The sequence below is a fragment of the Triturus cristatus genome, chromosome 2_1, assembly GCF_964204655.1.
Source record: "Triturus cristatus chromosome 2_1, aTriCri1.1, whole genome shotgun sequence".
NCBI lineage: Eukaryota > Metazoa > Chordata > Amphibia > Caudata > Salamandridae > Triturus > Triturus cristatus.
The window spans coordinates 256,036,901-256,063,441 of record NC_140581.1 but is presented as its reverse complement, the minus strand read 5'-3'; the positions used below and the strand labels follow the sequence as shown (position 1 = coordinate 256,063,441).

Below are 26,541 nucleotides of genomic sequence, written 5' to 3'. Positions count from 1 at the left end.
CTTCCACTTCCTGCTCGTGAAAGGGAGAAGTGCTGCAGCAGTCCAGCTCCAAGTAAATGGTGGGTAGTGCTTTCGCCCCTCACCATTTTTTATTGAAGGCAGCTGCCACTGTTCGAGGAGGACCTGGTAGTTTGGGCTAGACTGCTCTTTCAGACCAGAGTCAAGACTGATTTACCGACAGCTGGGTCCAAATTGAGTAAAAATAGACTGGGATGAGGCCCCGAATAATTAAGATTAATTCAGGAATTCCACCAATTGCTTTTTTGTATGCTTCCATGCACATGAGTATTTATCGTTGCTAAAATACCATATACAGATTAAATAACAATTTAATTGCAATAGAGAAATTAGGTATGTCTTTGCCAAAAAGACAGACACAGAGCATTGAAAAAGAAGTTTTACATTGATGTTCATATCCAAGTTTACAGGTGGTACGCTATGTATGTGGTACACTGGGAACGGTGTCAGTGGAAGGTGAACGGAGCAGCACCCTGTGCAAAGCAATGTATTGGATATTTGAGCTGAGAAACTAATTCTCTTCCGCCACTTGTACATAGCCGACGTTTTAGTCCAGTAGAGTTAATCTATGGGCCATCATCAGGACCAGAATATGTTTGGGGCGGCTGAGTAATGTACATTAGAGGACAAAAACTTTTATTGCATATTTTTGAAGCGGGAGTAATTTTCAAATTAGTTTCACAAAAGGAGTCCAATGGGTAAGATCCGAACTACCTGTGCTCGGTTGGCAGTGAGCCAAAAAGAAGATGAGGCAGCGTGCAATCCTAGGGGCAGGAATAAGCTGTATCAATGAAAAGAATGAAGGGTCAAAATGACCTCATCTCTGTTGAAAGCTGTTTTACCTAGTGAGTGCTATAATCTGGTAGGTAAAAATGTTATTAACATTGGGTTCATCCATTCTCCATAATGCAGTCATCAAAAAAGATTATCAAGCCTAACTTGATCTGATATGTTTTATTAGAACATTTTAGACACACAAAGTAGGAGATGGCATTAAACGTGCAGAAATATTTCACCCCATCCACAGAAGTTTAAATGTACAAATGTTAAGAAGCATCTCCAGGTGCCTATATTTGTTCGCATCATCATTACAGAGACCAACATTCCATGGAGTGTTGCACTACTGAAGAACACCTGGCCTATTGCTGGCCTTGATTCAAGAAATAATCCTGCACAGTGGTGGTATGAGATCTTATTGACACAGAAAAAAATCTGAGGGCAGTAAAAGGATCACTTACGCAGTTTTCCCCTCGCCGTCCAGTTTGGTGGCACCCACACCTTTCTTCCCCAGCAAGGAAGCCACTCTCTCCGAGTCGCCATTTTCCACTGCTTGCAGGAGACGCTCGTCATTTTTGTTCCACTCGTTGGTCTACGGGGAAAAAACACAAGAAGGTGAACTTTGTAAGCGGTGTGTCCAACAGATTTGCTAAATTACCCTATTGTCTAAAATCTATCCATGCCGCTTACTGTGCATAAATCAACCAGAAAAACTAGAACACGGATGTCAGCGCGAGCATTAGTGGTGGTGGTGGTGGTGGTGGTTGTGGTCACAATGCCCTTTACTTCTTCACTGGAGCTCGGACTCCTTCATCCTTATTATGTCTGTTACCACTCTGCCTAGACAACCATTCCACCAGGAGGCCACCAGGTGGAATGTCTCCGTGACTTTCCACAACTTTATTATGTATGTCTAGCAAGACAATGCTACATAGGCTATGCATTGTGCAGCTTGTATTCAATGTAGATCCTCTTCACGGATAACATCATACAGAAATCATAATACACTTAACAGAACAATGCAAGCAAATCATTTAAGACTAAAGAATGTATGGAATTCAGGTTCACCTTCCCAGACTGCTGAAGAAACAGAGGTTTTTCTGTTAACATTATTAAACACATTCTGCAAGGTTACCACTTGGTTAAAGCACCTTGGCAGTGTGTAGGAATGGACTTCTTATCAGAGGAGAAGTTAAACAGTAACTCAGGTGCCTACAGATCAGCATGTCTGACATACCAACACGAACATTGCACTGCATGTTTGGAATCCATTACCTTGCAATTTACTTCAGATAATGAGTTAACACACAGGGACTAGACTGGCACAGAACACAGCATCACAAACACATACTACTGATGCTCGTAAAGTTGATGGCTCAAAGTCGTGACTTCTGTTGGTTGGAAATGCGTTTATACCATATGTATTGATAAGAGCGTGAAGCTGCTCTAAAATTGTAGGGGTGCATTATAATCATGGATAGTCAGCACCCGCATATATTCTTGTGTTGTATTAATGTGTGATTATTAGAAACGTGGTGTAATAATGACGTGATGTTAACGATAGAAATGTATTGTGCCATGCAAAGAGAAATAAAATTATTTTCATAACTCAAAGTGTAATTTTTAGTATGCTGCAATTGCTTAATGAAAAGTTTGTGTAGTGAGATGCATTCGTTTAAAGGTGCACCCAGATGAAGATTGAATGAAGAAATAATGTGAAGTGTTTAACATGTATTAATTGTAGATGCTGTAGTGTAAGGCATTATTAACTCGAGTGTATAATTTGATATGTAAAGCCCTAAATGAAATGTTCACGTTGGAATATGAAAGGCCTATTCATTTATTCTTACATTGGCCAAACTGTGTAGGCCTGAAAATGTACTTTTCCCTGGTGCGCTCCCGCATTTAGAAGTAGTCAGCGAATTTCATGTGTATGCAAGGATATTCTATTCTCACGTTTCAGCTCCAGGTGGAAAAAGCTGTCTTTGTTAGTTAGAACTAACACTTTTTGTTTTAGGAGTTATGCATGGAGGAGAGATGCAACATTGTAAGGAATTTCGATAATTGGGAGCCGGTGTTCTTTCTCGTTGAGGAGGCCTGGGAATCAAGGTCGGCTGAAACCCCACGGAGAAGACGGTGGAAAACTACCTAGGAGAAGTGTCCATTAGTAAGGTGATCTGTGATATGAACTCTAGTGATGTGCAGTGCAGTGGTCATTGACCGCATTAGACTTAGCCAGGAAATAGTCAATTTTTTCAAGACTATTGTTTTTTTTAAGTATGACACCTGGACAATCCTCAATAAACATATTTTTTGCCCAGGTAGCCATTTTTAACTCACACTTACACCAGAGCACTGCACATCACTAGAGTTCATATAGTTTGAACACACACCTCGGCAGGAGCCCTTTTCAGGAGTATCAGGTCAGGTACCCAGCAGGGCCCGGTGGCTCAGAACTGTGGCCCTAGATCCTGACTTCCTAGAGTCTCAGATGACGAAGCTCCGCCAGTAAGGGTGGGCTGATGGACTCTTAACTCCTGCCAGGTGATGAGCAAATTATCTGAAGAGGTTTCTTAGTATTTTTTCCACAGCGTTCAGTGACTGTCTGTTCTCTATGAACGGACTGAGCATCTCCTGTTAGTTGTTAAGTACTGATTGGGGATTGGAGGTGTGTCAGTCCATAATTAACTCCCCTGTGACCCCTATGTACATTGTGTTTTTGGCTTCTTAGGAAGCCTTCACAAGCTGACACCTTTTATTGCCTTTGCCTGGGAGATGTTAAGTAGGGATGTCACCTTAGAGACAGTGTAGGGACAGTCGAATGATTTCTTTTCCTTTTAGAGACTAATGAAGTCTGCCTTAAGTGTCGGAGCAGTTCTTGCCAGTGTCCTATTTTTAGAATTGTTTACTCTCATCATGATCCACCGGAGTAGATTATTCCGCAAATTCGGTTTTGTATTAGTTCTTATGTATTTCTACAACTTCTTCTTGAGGTGCTTTTATATATCCAGTTGTTTTTGGCTTCGTAATAAATCCCCTAAACTGAAGTTGGAGTCTGTGGTCATGGAGTTCTGACACGATTAGATAATGAAATTGAAGTGCATTATTTTTCCCCTTTACACTTCTCAGCAGGTAAAAAGAGACATCGACCTGAGGTTCCATGGTAAATTTCTGTAGTGGAACCCAGCCTTATCAGTATAGTGTGTGATGTTCACTCACTCTTCAAAGAAGTGGCGCTTGATAGCATTTTTGCAAAAATGTACCCTTGTCCCCAGATAAACATTTCCAGCGTTGTTGTCTCCTTTCCACCCAAAAAGAGTTGCCCTCAGCATAAACCAACTAAAACAAGCAGTGGCAAAGCCAACAGGTCTGCCATTTGACTGTCAAGTCTTGCTTTGTAATGGGTTTTGCAAAAATCTATAATTGGGAAAACGACTGAATCTCATCAATGAGAAAAGAAGAAAAAAAACAACGGCTAAAAGCAAATATCTTTTTGGTCTCAAAAAGCACCCATTGCCGTAGTACTACCTGTAACTTAAGAAAACGACTACTTGGGTGGGATGTGCTCCTAATGAAAAGTCAAAGTGCTGTCACTAGTGAAGTTAGCCAATGGCTGACATGGGCTGACCACCACCCCATGCTGTATACTGTAGTGGGCAGAATAATAATGTCAATGGGAAAACAAAGAGGAATTGAAGAAAGGGGCTAGCTGAAAGCTTCTATAAGGAATTATATTATACATTTGATTTTAGTAAAACCAAAATATCCTGGCAGTTGTCAGACTTAAACACCTCTTGAATCTTGTTCTAATACCTGTACCCTAATTTATACCCTCCAGAACGCCTACTTCACAAACCAATTCATAAAATGTTTATTGAACTCAAAATCAATTTCCAAAATACACCTTTTCAACCAATACTCAACAAACAAGACCTCTCACAAGGACAGTTACCTCAACACAAACACTCGCCCACACCGTTGATGGAGCAAGGTTTTGCTGGATCACCGTCGCAGGCATATATTAATTGTGCGTTATTTTTAAAATCCCGTTATCGGCCCACCAACATGAAATCCGCAGTTTGTCTCATGACAATCCTGGTGGCTTAACTGCAAACACAGCCCAATCTCAGTCTCTAAAACAATCTTAGCTGGCCTAGGGCGAGGGAACTATTCCATGCTGGCCGAACACAGATGTAGCAAAGAGGAAGGGGTCTGGCCTTCATTTATAAATCACTCATCAAACTGACTTTAATGGAAACTTCAAAATATTTTTTTTTTAAATCCATGTGAAGGGGGCGTGGCTTGCAAAGCCAAGATGGTGGACACACTCGAATGAGGCTCTGCATAATAGCTCAATTATCCGCCTTTTAGCCTCACCCCAGCTGCCAATCCAGCATCGATACTGTTCCCACCGCACCCCCGACCTGACGACCTCCTGGGGGCACTACATGTCTGCATCAGTGGCCATTGGAGGAGCCACTGAGGCCCAGCGTTGCTGATGCTGGCCTGCTGCTGCGGTGGGTTCCAGAGGCCTGGATCGACCTATACTTTGCACCTCCACGGTGAGACCGCACTCGTTGCTGACAAAGAACCCAGCAGTGGAGCCCTGAGGCGAGACGAACAGGACGCTATGCCCTGTACTGCTCACGTTGGCAAGGCAATAGCTGCCCAACCTGCCGGGGACTCCGCATGGCCTGGACATTTGCTTGTACGGGAAAGGCACTTTATGAACATGAAAACTTCTTTGACCCCTACGGGCACGCTCACATGGAGTCCTGGCAGGGGCAGCAGATTCAAGGGGAATGATACAAGCTGACGGGATGGGCACCCTTGTCTGGCTCCTGCGGTTGTTGTGGTGCACCGCCCGCATCATTGGCTCGTTGGCTTTACCCCTAGAGTCCAAAATAGACAAGGTTGAGACTGATCTGACCATCGCAAGGTGGCAGACACAGTCCACACAAAGGAATAATCCCTCTCTGATCTCCAGCTGAAGAATCAACTAATAGAAACAGACCTACAAGATCTCACAACTCTACTCCAGACCCTGGAGGCAAGAGCTGAATACGCTGATGGGCGATCCAAGCAGAACAATGTCAGGATCATCAGCTTCCTGGAGGGAGTTGAAGGGCGGGATGCAGTTGCATATTTTGAAAAGTGGCTTTGAGAACTACTTCCAGCAACAGCAGTCACAATTCTTTTCCATCGAGTGGGCTCACAGATGGCCTGCCCGGAAACCTATCCCGGGCTCCAAACCCATACGATTACTACATTACTGTGACCGGGACTAGATCCCAAGAGAAACTCGGAATTTTCCTGACATTGTGGTTTACAACACACGCGTCATGTTTCTTCCCGATTACACAGTGATGGTGCAACGTCAGAGGAACTTCTGTATAGCTGTCAAACATCGCCTTTGTGAATTAGATTTGTGCTACTCGTTGTTATTTCCTGCATGCCTGCATGTAATGGCATATGCAAAAGTGAGGTTCTTGGGACCGGCTGGAATCATCTGGTTTAGCAACCACCTCTTCATCTGAGGCTAAGTACTTCACACACCGTACTACAGATAGTTTGCACCGAGCTGTCCTTCGTCGTCGGCCGCGCCACTCTCCTCGATCAGTGGCAGTCCGAAACCTGGAACAAATCATCACTGAAAGATGCCGTGCAATACAAGTGGCCACCCAGATTTGCAACTGCGCACCTGGGCCTGACCTGGACGATGATTCTATGCCTGTTTCGAGTGATTAAGGTTCCTCCACCACCTGGCCATTCAGAACTGATCCGGAGGTCCTCCCTGAGGGGACACTGCAGACGTCGGATGACATCATCTGACCATTGAAGCCAAGAATCGCAGCACCCAACCTATTGACTGTCTTATTGTTCACTTGCCTTTTATTCTCGTCACACTGATTTGGTAGGCTGTGGGGAGACCCAACTCCTGTGTGTCTAGAACAGGTAGGGGGGGGGCGCCTCCGACAGTCTGTAGCTATCTGGTGTGTATGACCGTTCCTTTCAAACTGGGGATTCTGGCTCGAGTAACTGAATCAGTACGATTCCCCCCTTACTTATTTAGCTTTTTGTTCTTGACACACGTTGGTCTATGATTTGGCCGGACACAAGTTGTCGATCTGCCCTGATGGTATTTTTTGTTCTGTGTTGTTTCTTTTAACTGCTGTTCTATTTTGTTGTCCAGACCTCATACCAATTAAGTGCATGCATGGGTAACTGTGTGGGTGGAAATTTCTGGACTTCTGGTGCTACAACTTTAGATGCCCATAATTTATAAGTGGCACATTCCTCGCAAATGGCTACACCCAAGAGCCATTGTGGAAATAAGTATATAGAGGGATGGAGGATTGTGCCCTCTTGGTATGTCAAAAAGAATCTGGAAAAATTGTCAAACGTCTTCTTTTGTTATTCGTGCTTGTTTTTTTTCGTGAGAATGAGAAACAGACTATTGAAAGATAGCCTGCTTAATCTCCACATGGGCCCCTCGCGGCGGGATGCCTGGCTTTCACCTTGCGGATGCCCTGCTGGGTTATCTCACAGGGGAATATCAGGACGGGTTCCCTAAGCAAGCGCTTAGAGACCGCTTGGTGATTTGCGCTATATAAAATTCCTGCACATAGCCGACGCGTGTTTCGCCCTGGTGGTCTATTGACCGTGAGCTTTTTCAAGGCAAAGCTTTGTTGTATGTGGAAGTAATCTTCGTGTTTCTCAGGAAAGACGTTGTTGGGTGTCTGCGGTCCTGGAACAAACAATTATGTGCATGCAGAGATGCTTGCATTCCCTATGGGCTTGCCTGTAGTCTCCACAGCAATGGCCTTCACACATACTGTCCTCCACCAACAGGAATGTGCAAGGTATACATACCCCTTTACGCTGCTATGCAATTCATTCGTACCTCAAATGAAAACTATACCGGCCCACTGACTAAGGCTGGTTGGTGGAACCAAATTATTAACAGTATTACTTCGCCTCCAATGGGTGGCTTGATGGATGGCTGGCTTGCAACTCACGGATACTGCTACACATGCACCTGCTTAGGGGATACCTACTATCCTCCAATTATTTCACCTGTGCTCTAAGCCATCCTTACCATATCCTAAGTTGATGCAGGTGGCATACCGATGTTTCTGCAGCTGCCTCTTCCTCACTAGATCGACCACACCATACGTCCCAGCGATGGCACTGATTGGGACGGCCAGGGGGCAGACCACTACAGCGAATGAACCACCAGGTATGAAGTGGGACTTCACACCCTAGGCGACCTCTATTGAGCTGGAACTCTTATTCCCTATGAGGCCTTAATGGCAGACAAAGTACTCCCCCAGACCATTTCCTTCTGCAAAGTGCCTTGATAAGGGCACTGGGCAGTAAATGGGGAGACATGTCCCATGAACCCCAAACACACCTTCCCATGTAAAATCTTCATGTGATGGGTGCAGGCCACCATTTGACCCACAGGCCAGCCCACTCTTTGCGTCTTCACACTTGGGCACCACTTACATCACTATGCTTTACCTGGGAAACAGATTTATCGTGTTCATTTACGGACAGCGAATGAGCTGCACTGTTAACGAGCCCAACACATTTCCGACGGAATGCCAGATTTTGGATTATACAATTCTACATTGTTCATAGAACTTATCTAACCACAGCCAAGATTAAACTTCATTTTAATAGAACAGACGCCGCTAGCCCTAGCTGCCATCAATTTGAGGCTGATTTTCTTCACATGGTGCCACTCCTTAAAACACTACTGGCGCAAGATCATACATCACCTCTCCACATGCATGGTGAGATTTACCTTGCACATATAGGAGGCATATCCGACTAGCCTATTACACAAAGAAAAACAAGCATTTTCAATGCAATAGGTCTCGCATTTATGAGAGTTTAAGCTATTGGCATTGTAAATGACAATGCCTTTTATTTATGTTTTAAAAACGAAAACAAAAACTAAAAGACATTGTCATTTGCAATGTCAATAGCTCAAACTTGCGTAAATCCAAGACCTATCGCATTGCAAATGCTTGTATTGTCTAGTGCTTTTTGTTTACCACAATGCCCCCTACGGGGTCGGTTGCACCACCGTAGGCACACGTGTCCGCTCCCTTTGCTCACTATAACCTATGGGGGAGGGCGCGCACCCAACATCAGAGGCACGGCCACATATGCTACCCCCACTGCCCCGTGGAACATTCTGCACAGCACCCCCGACAACAGGCGGAATACCCCTAATCCAATGAAGCACGAAGCGTCCAACCAACGCCTGCCTGTCAATGCCCAACTAGCTCCCTCACCGACTCCAAAAACACCCCTCCAGGCACGTGTCCCGCCCAGGTCCATGCGCGACGACCCGATCCACCCTGGAGCCCTCCTGCTGTTGCATTATAAAACAGGACAGCAAGTCCCACAACCTAAAGAAAAAAAACGAACCAAAGCAGTACATCAGGCGGGAGCTATGCTTCCGAGATCGGAGCTATAGACGGACACCCACGCAGGGCTGAAGTCCTCCAAGGCCCTCCCACAACAGGTTTGCATAGCACGACTTGTTTGTCCCTTTTCTGTGGTTGGTGTGGCTTCATTGTGAATATGCGCAGCCGCTATAGTTAAAGCGGCCTGCGCTTTAATTAAAATTCATACATTACTAAAAGCGTGCGGCACACTGCGATGTTGTGGAACATCATTTAAAACCAGCTGAAGCAGCGCATCTCGTGCTTCCAGTAGGAGAAAGTAATTAAAGAAACTAGTGCTTCCAGCCTATATAACACGTACCTTGCAACAACAAAGTAAAAGGTCCAGTCCTTGTGTGCGGTAACAAACGGAGACAAGGCATTTCCGAGGAGGGACTAACAGGCCTTCTTACGAATCAGAAGCCAGCATTTATGAAGGGCAATGACATAAGCCAATGACAAATATGGGCGGAGTGTGAGAGACGCTTCAAGAGCATACCCTAATGCAGCATGCCTCGCAGAGCGAGCAGCACTTGCGCGCTGCCTTTAGGCTCGATCTAATAATACAAAGCAACCTCCCACTTTTTGGATATGGGATTGCTAGTAGCTAAACGCCTCATCACCCGTAAGTGGAAATCACACGAGCCTCTGACATGGGAGGCCCGGTCGCACTCCATCACAAACAGGGGCTCAAGCTGAGAGTGTGGCGCTTCATAGAGAAGTCAATCTAGGGCTCTGTAAATACACTATCCCAGCTAACTGGGACACAATCCTTACCAACCCCCACACCTCCCTACAAAATAATGACACTATTCATAATGATGCCTCCAGATCAGCTCCACTTGGAATGGGGACCTCGCATGCCATTTAGGGTTTGATTATCTCAATATGTCCTGATGTGCCATAATGTGCTATGATGTGTCGCTTTTGAAGCTATATGCGTCGGGGATGTGGGAATGGTCTCAGTTGTATTGTTTTTTATTACTTGTTCCTTATAAAATGACTGTTTACTGATTGGTAAATATACCCTTGTACTCTGACGTGATAACACAAATATATCGGACAACCGCGTTGATGTCAATAATCGGGACGATTGATATATGGGGCTACGCGACCATAGACAGGTTCCCATAACACTCTATGAGACAAAGTCTTGAACATTGGTTTTATCACCGACACATGTTAATACCATCTCCCTTAACATACGTAAGAGAATGTAACATATTTTGCCTTATAATCTGTGAGAAATTCAATAAAATCAATAAACAGATAAAAAATAAATAAAAAAATCCATGTAAAATGAATAAATAAATTGCATACAGTTCTGCTACACATTGCCAGGCAACAAACCTCTATTTTCTACATCTTTTATCAATGTTGTTTCTACTGCCAAGGTGAAAGCACAATTTTATTGCTCAGCCATATCTATCCATCAGCAAATTCCATCACAGAACGGTCTGTATCCTGCATCAGTAAGCTCAAAGTTCTGGATGTAAACCAAATAAAAAGCCTTGGAACTTCCAGTCTCTTGCAATCACAAATCTGGGGAGTCTGAGAAACACATGCTTTGCAACTACAAAACCAACGGATGCGTTATCCATATTACCAGTTGGAAAAGACTTTCCAAAACACCAGTTGGCTTTTGTAATCCATTCTCGAGTAATAGCTACTTCAATTAACTATAATTGATAAATATCGTTTTTTTGTTTAAAATGGTATGTTGCAACTGGCATTGTCACCCAATTAAAACATCACTTTAATCTTGGTTTTCTTCAGTGAATTTCTACTGCTTTTTGAATACCTAATTAGAACTGTCACCTTAACATTTGTTCTTTTCTGGGTATTTAGATCTATATATGTCTATGCATGTATGTGCTTATGTTTTCCTATTTCTTTGGGAAACGAGTCTGATGAAACAGTTGAAGCTGAATCTAGAACAGACCTTACATGGCCCACACAGTGAGGAGGTGGGTGAGGTCTTCTATAGGTTGAGATCTGTGCATGCATTTGCAATACTTGCTAGATACCATTTGCCACAACATGCGAAAATCCAAAGTGTGGACTGTTTTCTCCTTAACTCTTAATTTGAGACTGCACCATTATCAAGGTGTGTCTTTTTTAACCGGGTTTTCAAAAATGGAAAGCGCACACCGATGTATTCATATTTTGGAAAACAAAATACACAACTTCCTGTTGCAACTAAACAATGCGTGCTATTTGTTTTTGAGTTTAATTGGCTCAATCGAAGGGTTCCAATGCCGGCGGATTGACTCCAGATGAGGGGCGCTGCGTTGGCCATTTCATGCATAGCTCTGGCAGAGGGGGAGGCCGCGGAAAGCGATACTCTGCGTCCAGACTCTGGGAGCCGCCGCTTACAGTAGGGCGGGCTGCGGGGCCAAAGCAGCATTCTTCGACGTGCCTGAAGTGAACACCAAGAGCCGGGGCCATATTTGGGAATAAACTGAGGGGTTGGGTAACACATGCTTTCTATTCAGGGCCCGAGTTACAATAAATGCAAGGCCTAGTACTGATGTGTCCCTAGAATAGATGGGGGACTTACTTAAATGGGCCATCAAGAGAAAATAATAGTTACTCAGATTTACGTCACTAACACCCACCAACAAAAACATTCTAGACCTCGGTTTTGTTTGATGATGTCCAGTGGTGGCTGCTGCTGAACAGAAGTGGTGGGGCAGCGGGGATAGAGAGAGGGGGGGACAGAAAACAAAAATAGAAATGATGACTTACCTGCCGGCTGCCGCCTCTCATTCATCCTCTTCTGTTTCTCACAGCAGCACACAGCCTCCCAGACTCCCCTAAGCCAATCTCGACACTGAGGTCATGCTAGCTATAGTATTATCAGCATGACAGCAGCGTTGTGTTTGGTCTGAGCGGCCTGATTTGCTGCTCAGACAGTGCCGGGAACTGTTCTCCACTGGGCTGTGCAACACAGCTAGGTGGAGAAATGCTAAGTGCGCATGACAGTTCGGTCGTGCTAATATGGCCGGCCCAAACATCATGCGCAATTATGGTGCCCACTACTCCTCCTTCCTGCTGACTGCTGCTGTCCGTCAGTATAGCACAGCCCTGTCCTGGCTCCGTACTGAAAAAAATAATAATAACATTGTGTTTTGCTATTCTCATTTTTTTGTTGTTTTTGCACTGCTCAGAGAGCAGAGGGGCGATTCCGCTACGTGTTAACGGAGGAGCCACCGCTGAATATCTACTTGTGTTTGAGATGCATAGTGACATCATCCACGGGATGGCCAATTTCATACACTACACCACAACACCTTGCTTGACAGTATTTTACCTCTGGCGCTCTTTTCCATACTAGTGAGCCGGATATATAAATGTTTTAAGGTAGATTCATATTCGGTACCTAGTAACAGCAATTGTAGTCTCTTATTGGAAACTGGGCTATAAAATATTACCCAAATACTCAGGATAACGAGGATTTTCACTATTTATTGTGGGGCTGTCGTACGTTTTTGTGGGGTTTGTGGTATAAAGGCTTGCAGGGCCCTCCTCACCATGTGGCGAAGCACCTTATTTCACACCTGCAGCACCCCGGCTATTCATTAAGGATATTGGATAAAGCACTCCCTGCTATTCACAAACTAAAACTCACACATTCACCTCATTCTATATAAGATTTATAATATTTACACATCTTAAGATCCATGAACTGAATGAGAACAGGGTACAGGTTTAGCTAATAACAAAACACATGATCACTTGGGTCAGTCCCTGTGGGTTTTCCCTTCCAGCTGTTACCCTTCTACCAACCTCTGGAAAAGGAGGCTACTGTCCTTTACACACTATTGCATAAGAAGGGAGTGCAGCAAGGCTAGCCATGTCTGTGCTTTTCAAATTAGAATATAAAGCGATGCATTGAAATCTAACTCCAAAGTGAAGAGACCGGCGCAGGGGCGTAACACAGGCCCCCGCAGCCCCCGCGGTGCGGGGGGCCCCAAGCTCCAGGGGGACCCCTTGGCACTGCACTCTGGCCAGAGAGCTCCTGATTGAGCCTGGAGGGGCCCCTCTTCGTACCGTGCAGGGAGGCCCCCTCAATTTTCGTTACGCCAGTGCCGGCGCCAACTAAACCCACCTCTCCCTGGTAACTAAAAGCTGGAATACCAAGGTCACTTGAAGTCGTGTTACCTTATTCTTTATTAATCCATTCATCTTTTACTGTCCTGATGTGAAGGGGGGGCTTAGTAAACCAGGCCCCCTTCACCCTGTGATGGCCCTGCGTAGCAACATTACTGTCGAGATTTATTATACAAATAAGGATAAAATGAAGGGATCTAACTGGGAAAGGACTCATGTTAATAAAAAGGTGCTCTGGTCAATCAATCAATCAATCAATATACTTATAAAGCGCAATACTCACCCGTTAGGGTCTCAAGGCGCTGGGGAGAGGGGATGCTACTGGTCGAAAAGCCATGTTTTGAGGCGTTTCCTGAAAGTTAGGAGGTCCTGGGTCTGGCGTAGCTGGAGTGGTAGAGAGTTCCAGGTTTTGGCGACGAGGTGTGAGAAGAATCTTCCTCCGGCAGTGGTGCGGCGGATGCGGGGGATGGTGGCGAGAGCATGGTTGGCGGAGCGGAGATGGCGTGTGGGAGCGTGGAAGGAAAGTCGGTCGTTGAGTTAGGCTGGACCGGTGTTGAAGAGAGCCTTGTGTGCGTGGGTTAGGAGCTTGAAGGTGATCCTTTTCGGTACAGGTAGCCAGTGTAGATCTCTGAGGTGGGGGGAGATGTGGTTGCGGCGTGGGACGTCAAGGATGAGGCGGGCGGATGCGTTCTGGATACGTTGTAGCTTGGTTTGTAGCTTGGCCGTTGTTCCTGCATATAGCGCGTTGCCGTAATCCAATCTGCTGCTGACCAGGGCGTGGGTGACGGTTTTCCTGGTCTCGACGGGGATCCACTTGAAGATCTTGCGGAGCATGCGGAGAATGTTGTAGCAGGAGGAGGAGATTGCGTTGACCTGCTGAGTCATGCTGAGGGTGGAGTCCAAGATGAAGCCCAGGTTGCCAGCGTGGGTGGTGGGTGAGGGGTGAGGGTGCGGTGCCTATGGAGTTGGGCCACCAGGAGTCGTTCCATGCTGAGGGGTTGGAGCCGAAGATGACGAGCTCTGTTTTATCGGTGTTTAGCTTGAGGCGGCTTGATTCCATCCAGTTAGAGATGGCATGTAGTCCGTTGTGTAGGTTGTTTTTGGCAGTAGTGGGATCTTTCGTGAGGGAGAGGATCAGCTGGGTGTCGTCTGCGTATGATACTATGTTGATGTGGTGTGTCCAAGCGATGTTGGCGAGAGGAGCCATGTAGACATTGAAGAGCATTGGGCTGAGGGAGGATCCTTGAGGGACGCCACAGGTGATCTTGGAGGCCTCAGACAGGAATGGCGGAAGGCGGACTCTCTGGGTTCTGCCGGTGAGAAATGATGAGATCCAGTTGAGAGCCTTGGCGTGGATTTCGGCGTTGTGGAGTCGTGTGCGGAGGGTGTGATGGCATACCGTGTCAAATGTGGCAGAGAGGTCCAGCAGGATGAGTGCTGTGGTTTCTCTTTTGTCGACCATGATCCTTATGTCGTCTGTGGCAGCGATGAGTGCGGTCTTGGTGCTGTGATTTTTCCGGAATCCGGATTGGGAGGTGTCGAGCGCCCTGCTGTCTTCTAGGAAGCGGGAGAGCTGGGTGTTGACGACTTTTTCGATGACCTTGGCCGAGAAGGGGAGGAGGGAGATCGGCCGGTAGTTCTTCGGGTCGTCTGGGTCCGCCTTGGGCTTGACTTCTGCGTGTTTTCAGATTTCCGGGAAGGTGGCTGACTCGAAGGAGCTGTTGATGGTGTTGCAGAGGTGGGGAGCGATGATGTTGCTAACTTTATTGAAAATGTGGTGAGGGCAGGGGTCCGATGGGGATCCGGAGTGGATGGAGGCCATGGTGTGAGTGACGTCTTCTTTGTTGGCTAGGGTCCAGGTGTGGAGGAGGTTGGTGTTGCTTCGGGCGTCAGGTTCGTGGGTGTCTGCGGTCTGTTTGGGGCTGAAGCTGTTGTGAATTTCTTCTATCTTGCGGCGGAAGTGGGTGGCGAGGGAGTTGCAGAGCTCTTGTGACGGAGGGGGTTCGTTGGAGCAGGTCCTGGGGTTTGAGAGTTCTTTGACGATGCCGAAGAGTTCTTTACTGTTGTGGGCGTTGTTGTCTAGGCGGTTTTTGAAGTGGGTTCTTTTGGCGGTGCGGATCAGTTGGTGATGCTTGCGGATGGACTCTGAGTGCGATGTGGTTGGGTTCAGTGGGATCCATACGCCAGGCCTTCTCTCTTTTGCGGTGTTCTCGTTTGGAGTTCTGTAGATCAGGGGTGAACCAGCTGGCCTTGGCGCTGTGCAGGGTGTTTGAGGACTTTTTGAGTGGCGCGAGGGTGTTGGCGCAGTCTTCTAACCAGCGATGCAGGTCGGTGGCGGCTGTGTCGGGGTCCGAGGTTCCTGGCGGTGGGGTCTGGGCGAGGGTGGAGATCAGTTGTTCTGTTGAGACTTTGCTCTAGTTGCGTCAGGGGGGTTGTGTGCGGTGGTGGTGAGTAGGTGGTTTCTGGTAGGAGAAGTGGATGCAGTGATGGTCTGTCCAGTCGAGTTCGGTGGTGTGGCTGAAGGAGACGTGGCTGTTGGCAGCGAAGATGGGGTCGAGTGTGTGGCCTGCAGTGTGAGTGGGCAAAGTGACGAGTTGTTTGAAGCCGAGGTTAGCGAGATTGTCCAGCAGGTGGTTGGTGTTGACGTCGTTGTTGTTTTCTAGGTGGAAGTTTAGATCGCCGAGGAGGATGTAATCCACTGAGGCGAGGGCTTGGGCGCTGACTATGTCGGCGATGGTGTCGCAGAATTGTGCTCGGGCGCCTGGGGGTCTGTAGATCAGTGTTCCTTTGAGGGTGGTGTTGGCGTCGACGTAGATGTTGAAGTGGAGGTGTTCGGCGGAGTTGAGGGTGTCGTGGGTGATGGTCGAGATTTTGATGGTGCTTTTGTGGTCTATGGAGATTCCTCCTCGCCCTGCATTTAAATTGCCTCGGATGGTGTAATTACTGTGGGAGTCATAGACTAATCAAGGATACAGGTAGAATTGAAATAAATTAAGGGAATCAGCAATTACTGGGAAAAACCAATAGAAGCTGAGAAATCATTAGAGCAAATGGAGTTTTAGGAGATTGAGAACACAGAATGTGATTTGAGGCTTGGGCAGCTGTTGTGCAGATCATACTTGCAGAACAGACAGCTTTATTATATACATAGACGTCATTTAGTGGTCGCCAGGGGTCACAACTGCAACCCCTGACTTGCCCCTTGCTACCCCAGGCACTGCTTTTGCGACCCCTGACCTCGGAGGTGGCAAATCTAAGCCTGGAACACAGGGGGAGCTCTTCCTAATGGAAGCTGGTTGAAGCTCCACTTGCCTGGTTTCTGTCAATTTTTTTATTATACAAACAGTGAATAATTTCACTATTAGTGTAATACGAAATGGAGTACATTAGCTGGAATATGAACCTATCTAAAAGAAAAGGCAAGTAAAAAGAATTTGTTAAATGTATGTTGTATGCATGCTTGCGGGTGAGTGTGTGTTTATGTGCGCAAGTGTGAGTGGACGTGTAAGTATGTGTCAGAATGTGCGTGTGAGTCAAAGTAAAGGTCAAATGGCGTGCAATGTCACTTCCACTGAAATTCTGGTGAATTGATATCCACGATTTTATATAGAACTTTTGATTAAGGCTGGATACATAATAAGTGAGAAAAGGGAGTGGGAAGGGCTTCTGATATAGGAAGGGTTCAGGAGAAAAATGTAAAATACAGCTTGCAATATGGAGAAGAAGAATTGGATGAGACACAACAGAGCAAAAGAGACAGAGAAATAGAGAAAAGGCAAGTTGTCCACACTTTACTGAAGACAAGTTTGGAAATGTTTAACAGAGTCCAACCATTTCTCGTTGACTTAGTAAGGTAGCATCACTGTAACTCCACATCAGATCTCACTTAACACACACAGTATTCTGGTCATGAAACATAGGTATCTTTGAAACATAAGTATTGTGGTCCAGGGCCAGGGATCACATTACAATCGTGGACTGAAAGTGGTCTCATTGAATCTCAGTCTCCTGGTAGAGGCTTTATTTTCCTTGCTATAATTAGGCTATTTGTCTGAGACACAATATATACTTCCAGAAGCTTCGAGTCCACAACCACAATCCCATCATAATCTCCATAGTCAATGGTATTCACAACTCTCTGGAACCTAAACAAAACCTTTGAAGCACACTGCATACTTCGAGAATAGTATTTACAAAATTGACCTTTGAATGTTGGCATGTGGTGATGGCCATCAGCTTGAATGGGCACACCCAAGGCATGGTTTCAGTGTTAATCCCCCATACCGTCAGACACACTTCTTATATTTTTGATGGTAGTTAAGAGTTAGGTCCTCGTGCTAGATTGGTTATAACCACTATATTCACAGAGATATAAATAAGAAGGACTAGTGGGCAGAATACCAGTCACTCATTCTAGTAAACTGGATTAGAGCTGCTGCAGACGGAGAGGTGAGGCTACGTGTTGAGTGTACTAGCAGGACAACATATAGCAGTACTTGGATAATTTAAACCAGCAGTTCGAAAGAGGGCACAGTAGAGATCACAAAGGTATAACCCTGGAGGCTCATCTAACAAGTCTGTGGCTGGGAAAGCGATTGTGTTGGCATCTTCTGGGAACATGCAGTCAGCTGGGCTATATATAGAGACCTGCCTGTCATGTTTGCAGTGGACGAGTTGCATTAGAAGTGGCTGAGGATCTAGAAGTAGAAATGACAAGACGCGATTACGAACATTCATGAATTCAAGTAATCCTACACACAGATACTTCCTCACACTTACCTGGCATGCGAGAAGTATTTAAGAAAATATAAGAAAAATATGGGTCATCTAGTACTTCAGCCGAACCATACCAATGCCTTTCTGCCTCTTTGAAGAGACCACTCAGTGTAGCCAGTCTGAGGATCAAGGCACTACTGATTGGACTTCTCCCAGGAAAAAACAAAATCCATTTGGTCTAAGATTGAACAGGCACACTCTGTGGCACAATGAGTTTGTAAGGCAACATGTTAAAAACTTTACAAAATCAATACATGAATTAAAAAAATGTTTTAAATACATTCCAATAACCTTTGGTTTAATGAGGTCTGAAGAAACAAAGATACTGAGTTTCAACGGGACATATTGATAAAAACAAGCAACTTCTAACCATTGGCCCAACAATTACACCAACCGTTTCTCAATCACAAAAGTATATATCCGTTTTCAAAACTCATTCAATCTTGTAAAAAAAAAAAAAGCCCATTGTGCTCTGGAGCCAGTTCAGTGACACAGCCCTTCCCCTTGGCAAGCGGAACTGGAACCTACGCCCTTCGCCACTCATACTAGAAAAATATTAGGAAGGATGCACGAGCGAGGGCGCTCTGGACCAAATCTCAGCAATTGTAAATTGATGCATCAATAAATAAAAGTAAGTACAAATCAATGTTGCTCAGATGCATCCTTACCGCACTACACCCTAGTCATACATCGAACACACTGGGACCACACCCTAGCCATACATCGAACACACTGGGACATTGCTGCTTTTCCGGCTTCGCTGCAGTAGGCACTAATCGCCGGAACCCCAAAGAATAAAACCCATAAGCTTTAGAGATTTCAAAATAAAGCACCTAGACGTTACCTGAACCTAACTAGATTATTCTACATTACCACTTCCTTGAAAGAGGTGCCCAGCTCCAAGAAGCCCAGGAAAACAAATTTCAAGCACATTATACTCTGCTTGAAGTTTTTGGAGGTTATGTCCCAAGGTACGTTAAAACATGAAAGTGCATCACACTATAACCCAGCAACAGGTTTAGGTAACACAACACGAATCACACAGACTAAGACTAATTGGGAAACTAAAGGGGAGAATCAGTGCGGCTACTCAAACTTCTTGAGCCTACACCCGAGCAACAAGCAATGTCTTCCAACCATCAAACATGCCCTGTAGGCACATTTCTTCAAAGAGGCATTTACCTCACACTAAGACTACACAGTCACCTCACCCTCATCAGGGAGGCTGTGCCTCGTAAGCAAGAGTACTTAGGGACACCCCTCTAAAGCCACCAGCCGGTGTTTGATACAAGAGTCTCCACAGCCAATGACCTGAGGCTTCCACCCTGTGCAGCAGGAGGCATCGGAGGGGCCAAGCCCATCAAATACGCATACTTGAAGGAATGGCACCATCATGTGTGGCTTAATGTGACTCAACATGGGAAACCACAGCTGTACACGGAAAGGAATGACACACTGAAAGCTCCAAGGGTTGGCACAAGTGTCCTCTTAATCAGTGCCTATCTCTTCCACTCTACAGAACAGTGGACCCCACGAGGGATACCACACCAAACTCTTTCACGCGCTACGGAGGTGACATATCGGCACTATACAAATTAATTAAATTGAAACAATTAAGGTAATATAATAGGCGATTTTTTTTTAGCATTTAAATGGTACTTGAATAGAGCTATAGATTTGTACGTCAGTAGAAAAATGAGTCCAGATTTCTTGAATGGAAATCATCCTTTAATAGCAATTCTCAAAATAGTTTAACTGTGTTATTTATAAAAAATAATCCAAGGTTAGTGGTTGACTGCGATTTTAATAGAAAAAACAGATGAAAGCAAACTGGCTCATTAATCATTGGAACATTATCCAGTCACAGAAAGAAAATCAAGGGCCTCACTGAATACGGAGTCTGAACAATTATTTAAAGAATTTTGTCTGGGTAAATTCCTTGTGGACACAGCATGTGCACTTCCAAGTATTTGGTCTGGATGCTTAGATAGTTTTGACTTGTTTTAACTAACATGGGAGGGGCTTTCACATATGAAACGTAATCGCAGGAATTTAAAGGCAGGGATATTTTCATGCACATAGCTGGCTTTAAGGTAGTGCGCCTGGTGCAGCCGAACAGGGCGCTGATCTGGGGCGGGGCGCTTACCTTAGGGGTGGGAGGACGCTGTGTTTAGCAGTAACCCAGGATTTAAAAGCACATGCTACAGAGTTGATCATGTGCTCAGCTTTCAGGCACCATTAAAAATGTTAGGAAAACTCGTGATTAACGTTCCTGCAAGACAGAGTGAGATCAGAGTTTTGTCTAGTGGCAGTTTTGACTCTCCATAGAGTAGTGCAGGGGGCTGCTGTAAAGAAAGGGTACCATGCAGATCACTGATCTTTATTTTATGTGAATAGCTGAGTGGATTACTGGTTTAGTCACAGAGATCCTTTTGTTACTGCAGTTCATATGATACAAACCTGATATAGGACAGGATGTGGCGCAGTGACCAGAGCTACCAATTCGGGAGCTGGGGATCCAGGTTAGAGTCTCGGCATCAGCGTAATATCCTTCGATTCTGGGCAAATCACTCCATCTCCCAGTGACCATGGACAGCGCCTGGATACCCTCGCTGGTGATAAGCCGCGCTATATAAATCTACAAACTTAACTTGACAGTGACTGTTAAGAACTGTCATCAAAGAACTGCATGCAAACTGCATAAGCTAGGATAGAACATTATATTGTTTTCCCCCAGTCTTTTATGGTCTATTCATAAAGTTGTTTGTGTGGGTAGATATACATTCTTATAAGTAAAGCTAGCCTTTACCACCAGTGCTTTGAAACAAATGAAATGTATGTGAGAGAAGGGCTATGAAAAGATGAGGGGCTCATTTACCCAGTGGCAGTGAAGGAATCCGGGGAGGTTGTCATCGGGGAGGCGCCAAAAATTGTCGCACCGGGCACAACCAGCGCTAAAGCCGGCCCTGTTCAAGCACGAAAGATCTTCATATTGTTTGCAAGGATAAAAAAAGTGCATCCTTTTGAGCCAGATTGCTACATTTTACCCACTGACATCTATAGGCCCAGGTTTTGAAGCAGGTAGTAGTTCTACGTCACGCGTCTTATTTCTTTGGGATTAGCTAGATGACAGTAGGAACCCATAACACCATGAGAATTGGGAAACTCTACCGTGTGTGTATGCATTCTCATCTGGGGATAAACTTAGCTCGATCAAAATGCCACTGCTCCTTGAAATTCTACACTGGAACATTATATATATCAATTCATATACAGAAGATTTAATCCTATTCCAGAACACAACACAGCATTTGAGAACTCTATGTATCATCATGTATCTGTATTGTCAATCCAGTTATTTTACTCATTATCACATTTACAAAAGTTAAAATCATATGTTGTATACACCCCGCCCCCCACACAGACAAACATTTTCTTTTAGGGTAGGCACTACAAATTGCTACAGAGTGGGATTTTAAAAGTACACAAAGACAAAATCAAGATGTTTGCCTGTTTTGGAATGTGGGCTGGATGGGAAGGCAGGGTACAGGAATGCCAAGCCGGGCATCTGCAACGTGTTCTTGATGGAGATAGGGTGGATGGCACAGGGAAACAGCACAGGGTTCTAGAACTCCTACATTGGTGGTTACAATACGAACTCCTCATGTGGGGCAGATGGATTCTGAGGGAACAGGGGGGGCAGACGTAGGTATTTGCTGGGTCACTAGGCCCATTAACCACAGCATTTGCTCTGATAGAAGAGGGAGCACAGGGCATTCTTCAGGTGCAGCCTTCCCAGGGCCGGGAATGCTCTGTGGAGTTGGTGGTTGACATGGCAGATTTATCCTGTGCACAAGCACTAGCTAGTGACAGGAGAAATTCTACCATCCAATCCTAACTATTTTCTTGCAGTTACCCACCTTAATTTTAAAGCACTTTCTCCTAGCCTGATTGTAAAATTACCCAGGAGCTCCTGTTTCAATACGATTTAGCCCTTCTTCCACCCCGAAGGCCTGGCTTTGGCTCCTTGGCCACTTCTCTATCTAGATGAGCTCTCCTTCCACCTGCCTGGGTCCAAACTGGTTCTCGCCCCCACTGTGACTGGAGCCCGACTGTCTGGGAGGGTCCTGGGAATTAACTGGAGAACCATTCCCCGGCATCTCCAAGTTAAAAGAGGCAGTACTAAGTTTGTCCTTTTATCTACAACCTGTGCCTGTCCACTTCCAGACAGCTAATCCCTGCTAAGGTGTTAGCAGTTAGCACACATCTACTCGGCCTCAGTTTAGAATCAGGCTATTTATTGTCCTCCGAGGTAGAGTCATTAAGTCTCCAAGCCAAAGATGTATATTTCAGCTTTTGACAGGTTGAGTTGTAAAGCTTATTTTAGGCCAGTTTTGGCTAAGGCAGTACCACACAGATTTGTATAACATTACTTTTCCACTCAAGTTATTGAAAACCCGATTTCACCATTATAATCGGATTTTGAAAATTAAGTAAGAAATCATTTTAAAGTATTTTTTGAACATTTAACCAGGCAGAGATGGCAAACAACATTTTTAATCCCATCTAGGTCTCTTTAGAGAAAAATCTAGCAAAGCCTACATAGACAACTAGGTCTTGGGTTTTATTTCACTCTAGGAGTACACTTACCAGAATATCTAATGTACCCTTTGCTTTATACTTATCTGCATCCTGCTCTGTGGGCTTAAGAGGCACTCTTAAAAAGTGACTTGTGGTATATAAAAATAGGCTTGTCCCACGAGGCAGAGACACTATTTTCTGTAATGTGCTGCTGCAGTGCATTTAAACTGCAGCCCAGCAAGAGCACAGCTTTTGTGATATAAGTGGGTGGTGCAAATACACACGACATATAACTTCTACATCATATATGCATTTTCTGCATCATCTTAAATGGTCTTGCACGACCAATAGATCAATTAGGTGAATCCAAATTCACCAATACAATAGTAGGGCCAGAGTGCACACACTGTGGGACTAAATATCAGTATTAAAGCAGAGTACTAATACCCGCATAAATAGGGTCTAGAATAAGGTAAGAAAAAAAACCTGGAGTGGCTATGCTTAAAAAAAATACAATTCTACAGGCACCAATCCCTTTTCTGCTGCTTCTTGCATTTCTCCTCGTTATGGCAGATGACTGGGCATATGTTTCCCTCCACCCGCCAGCAGACATGCAATGGTGTCCTGCCTGATCTTGCGGAAAAAGGTCTTTGCGCCACCATTCCTGTGCTACTTGTAGCAACATCCACGCTCACGGATAGTGTCACCTGCACCTCCCCTGCACAACTGCATAACTCTCGGCCTGCACTATTTGTCTTCATAGGCTCGGTTTCCCTCTGCCTCTCCTTTTCTCACTGCCCATGCCCTCCCTTTTTTGTCCTACTTTCTCCCCAATACTGCCTGCTCCTTTTCCCACATGCCTCCCTGCAAAAGCAATTCTTTGGCCCCGTGCCTTCCATGCCCCCTACACCGTTTCCCAGAACCTCCCAAGTATGTCACATGTCCCTTGTGTCTACCATTTCCACAGCCTGCCACTACCACAACCAGCCACTCTAGTGTTCTGTACACTTCCTAAGCTACTCCCACACCAACTTTACCTCTGCCTATGCTCAACTGCATGTGTGCGGCTGCGTCTCTCAGCACATCCTTCTTACTCTGTACCTCCTTACTTATGCATCCAGTGTACTTCTCTGCTTATGTACACCTTCCATGCTCCCAGTTAGCCCCTTCTATGTTTCTTAGCTTGGCCTCGCTGTGTTTTCCTGCCCATGACATTTCTGTGCCCCTCTACCTATGCTACTCATGTCCCTCCCTATGCATGCTTCTCCCGTGTCTCTCAATCTAAGCCATACTAGGCCTTTAAACCCATCCCTTGCTCACTTTGCCACTGGATTCAAGCTAGCCTGGCTGATGAGGGGTGTTACCCCGAAACTGGTCCAAGGATGCTTGTTCTCGGCCCAGGTAAGACTTGGCTCGGGAGTTCGGGCTGGACTGTTCCTAGGAGTCACAGGGTCAAGACTGATTTGCACATAGCTGGGTCTGAACTGGGGTGGCGAAGTGTGCTAAAGAACGATGATGCATTCAACCCAGATCTGTGACTGGGGGTGAGTGTCTGAAAAGTTTCAGCACTCCGTCCATCAACCCTTGTGTTTGCTTTATTAAAAAAGCAGTCACAGACATGGTGGTCTGCTGACCCCAGCAGGCCACCATGCCTGGGAGTGCTAGCCATTCCTAATGGGGTCACAAATAGAACCTGCCTCATGAATATTAATGAGGCATGCAATTAGCGACCTCATTAGGAATCGCTAACAGTGTCTGAGACACTGTTGTAAATTGCATTTTGCGAGTAGCAAATTGCGAGTCGCAAAGCGATGCAATTTGCGACTCACAAAATGTAAGGGTGGTACATCTGGCCCTTTGACCTTTTCTGTGAACTGGTAGTGTGTATGAGGTGCCTGCTATGAGAAAGGAGGAAGCTTGCACTGATGGTCTAAAGACTGAGGCACTACGTTGAGAGTTTAAGTCTCAACTTATTTGACATATTTAGCGTGGAGAAGGAATATCATTACCCAGTGTCAGTTACTGCAAATAGAGATGTCTTGTATATCGCAAAGTACTTAGTAAAAGCTTTATAGATCTCACACTTGCTAGGGTATGCTAAAAGCAAACCATACGTCTTCAGTGAGCAACCAGCCAGATGCAACTGACAAATACCTTGAATTTCGAGCTGGTAAAAATACTACAAATCTGCATAAGTGATACAATATTCACTGTTTTCCAAAACAAAGACATAATAATGGAGAAAGTCATGGATTGAAGAAAAATTTCAGAAACTGGTTCAAAACCATTCATAAAGCAGAAACATTCACACCAATTATTTTTGAAGCAGAGAAAATGCTGTCTTGTCCCACCCAATCCACAACGCGCAAACATTCGCCTGGAACTATTGTCTTTCCTCCATAGGAGTTGGTGGTATCTGGAATGCATCTCTGTAGCGGGATGGCTAGCCTATAGCTTTCTTAGAGCGTTTCCATATCTTACCCATGAAAAATCCATGACCAGATATCAAGTTAAAGAAAAGAAAAGTTAAACAAATATTCAATCGAGGGGTCTCATGAAAGAAACCCCAATGTGAATTCCGGATTTAGCTTGAGATGCTTAAATTATTGAAATCTTCAAAACCACTGTTTGTTAGAGACACTTGCCTCAAAGGTTAGTTGATAATTGTAAGATGGCTCAGGAGCGACTACGAGGAAGCCATGGTTCTGGAGCACAGAGGGAGTAAAGTCATAATTAACCATCACACAATCTGGGGCAACCGATAGAGTAAGTTGTAACTAGTAAAGACACTCCAGAAACAGAAGCTGACAACCCACCCAACAACATCCATCAGAAGAGACAGTCAAAGCCAAGGGTCTTGACTCTTGACAAAGCATACAAGCTCAAGTTATATCTATTTACTTCATAAAGGGATTCCATTTTTACAGCACATCAAAAACAATGTATACATGGAAAAAGCATTGGTATGTAGCAGTCCAACAAATTACAAAGATAACCATGTTCAGGTTCTATTTTAGCGACTCCATTACCCTAAACCGTCTGGCTTGCTCCTAATGTCAACTTATGGGAAGTGGAGAAATGTGGTACTGGGCCTGGAAACTGCCTCATTGCCAATGTTAAGAAAAATATCATTATTGACTTTAGCACTCAACTACTGTCCTTCACACAATGCAGTGGCCATCTGGTCCTTCCTGACACACCTCTCAGTTCCTAGGCAGTGGGTGTTTCCACAAATAAAAAATGCGAGTGGCATGTGATATTTCAGTATGACAAATTAATAAAACACGCGTTCTAAAAAACACAGGACCATCTCCTAGCAAAAAGTAAAGGTGCAAAAACAAAACATTGCAAATAAAAATAAAAAGGATAGGCGTATCCAAGTGTAAAAACTAAGGTGTTTTTAAGGCAATAGTGGAAATGCCAAACAAATGTGGGTTTGTCTTTTCAGTGGTGTTCTGTTCCTTTAAAAGTCCCTTCCTCACAGTCTTAAAAGTGAACAACAAACCCCAGAAATTAAAGAAGGAGGGCAGCAGGGTAGAAATGGAGGGTCGAGGGGGTTAAACTGAGAAACTGAAAATCACCTCTCAGAAAATTAACAGGCATGCAAATTCACATTTTCTACATGAAGCCCTAAATTATAAAAGTGATCATAAAGCGATTTATAAGGCGTGAAACAAAGAAGGCACGAGCGAAACAAAGTGAACAGAGGCGGTAATCGAAGCGAGATCGCTAAAAGAGAGACCTTCTTGCCAAAGTAAACACGGACATGCATTCTCAGCCATTAAAGGGAATTATGGACAAAGGTTTCTATTAAAAC

General features: G+C 45.0%; 1 protein-coding gene across 5 annotated transcripts in view; it reads right to left on the bottom strand.

Moving 5' to 3' along the window:
* The window catches only part of RAI14 (retinoic acid induced 14), a 486,624-nt gene that overhangs the window by 255,919 nt on the left and 204,164 nt on the right, over positions 1 to 26,541 (bottom strand). For all 5 annotated transcript variants that reach the window (XM_085630935.1, XM_085630928.1, XM_085630947.1 and 2 more), the window contains one exon: positions 1,257 to 1,387. In XM_085630935.1, the coding sequence (XP_085487061.1) occupies positions 1,257 to 1,387 (131 nt within the window). The remainder of the gene's footprint in view (positions 1 to 1,256; positions 1,388 to 26,541) is intronic.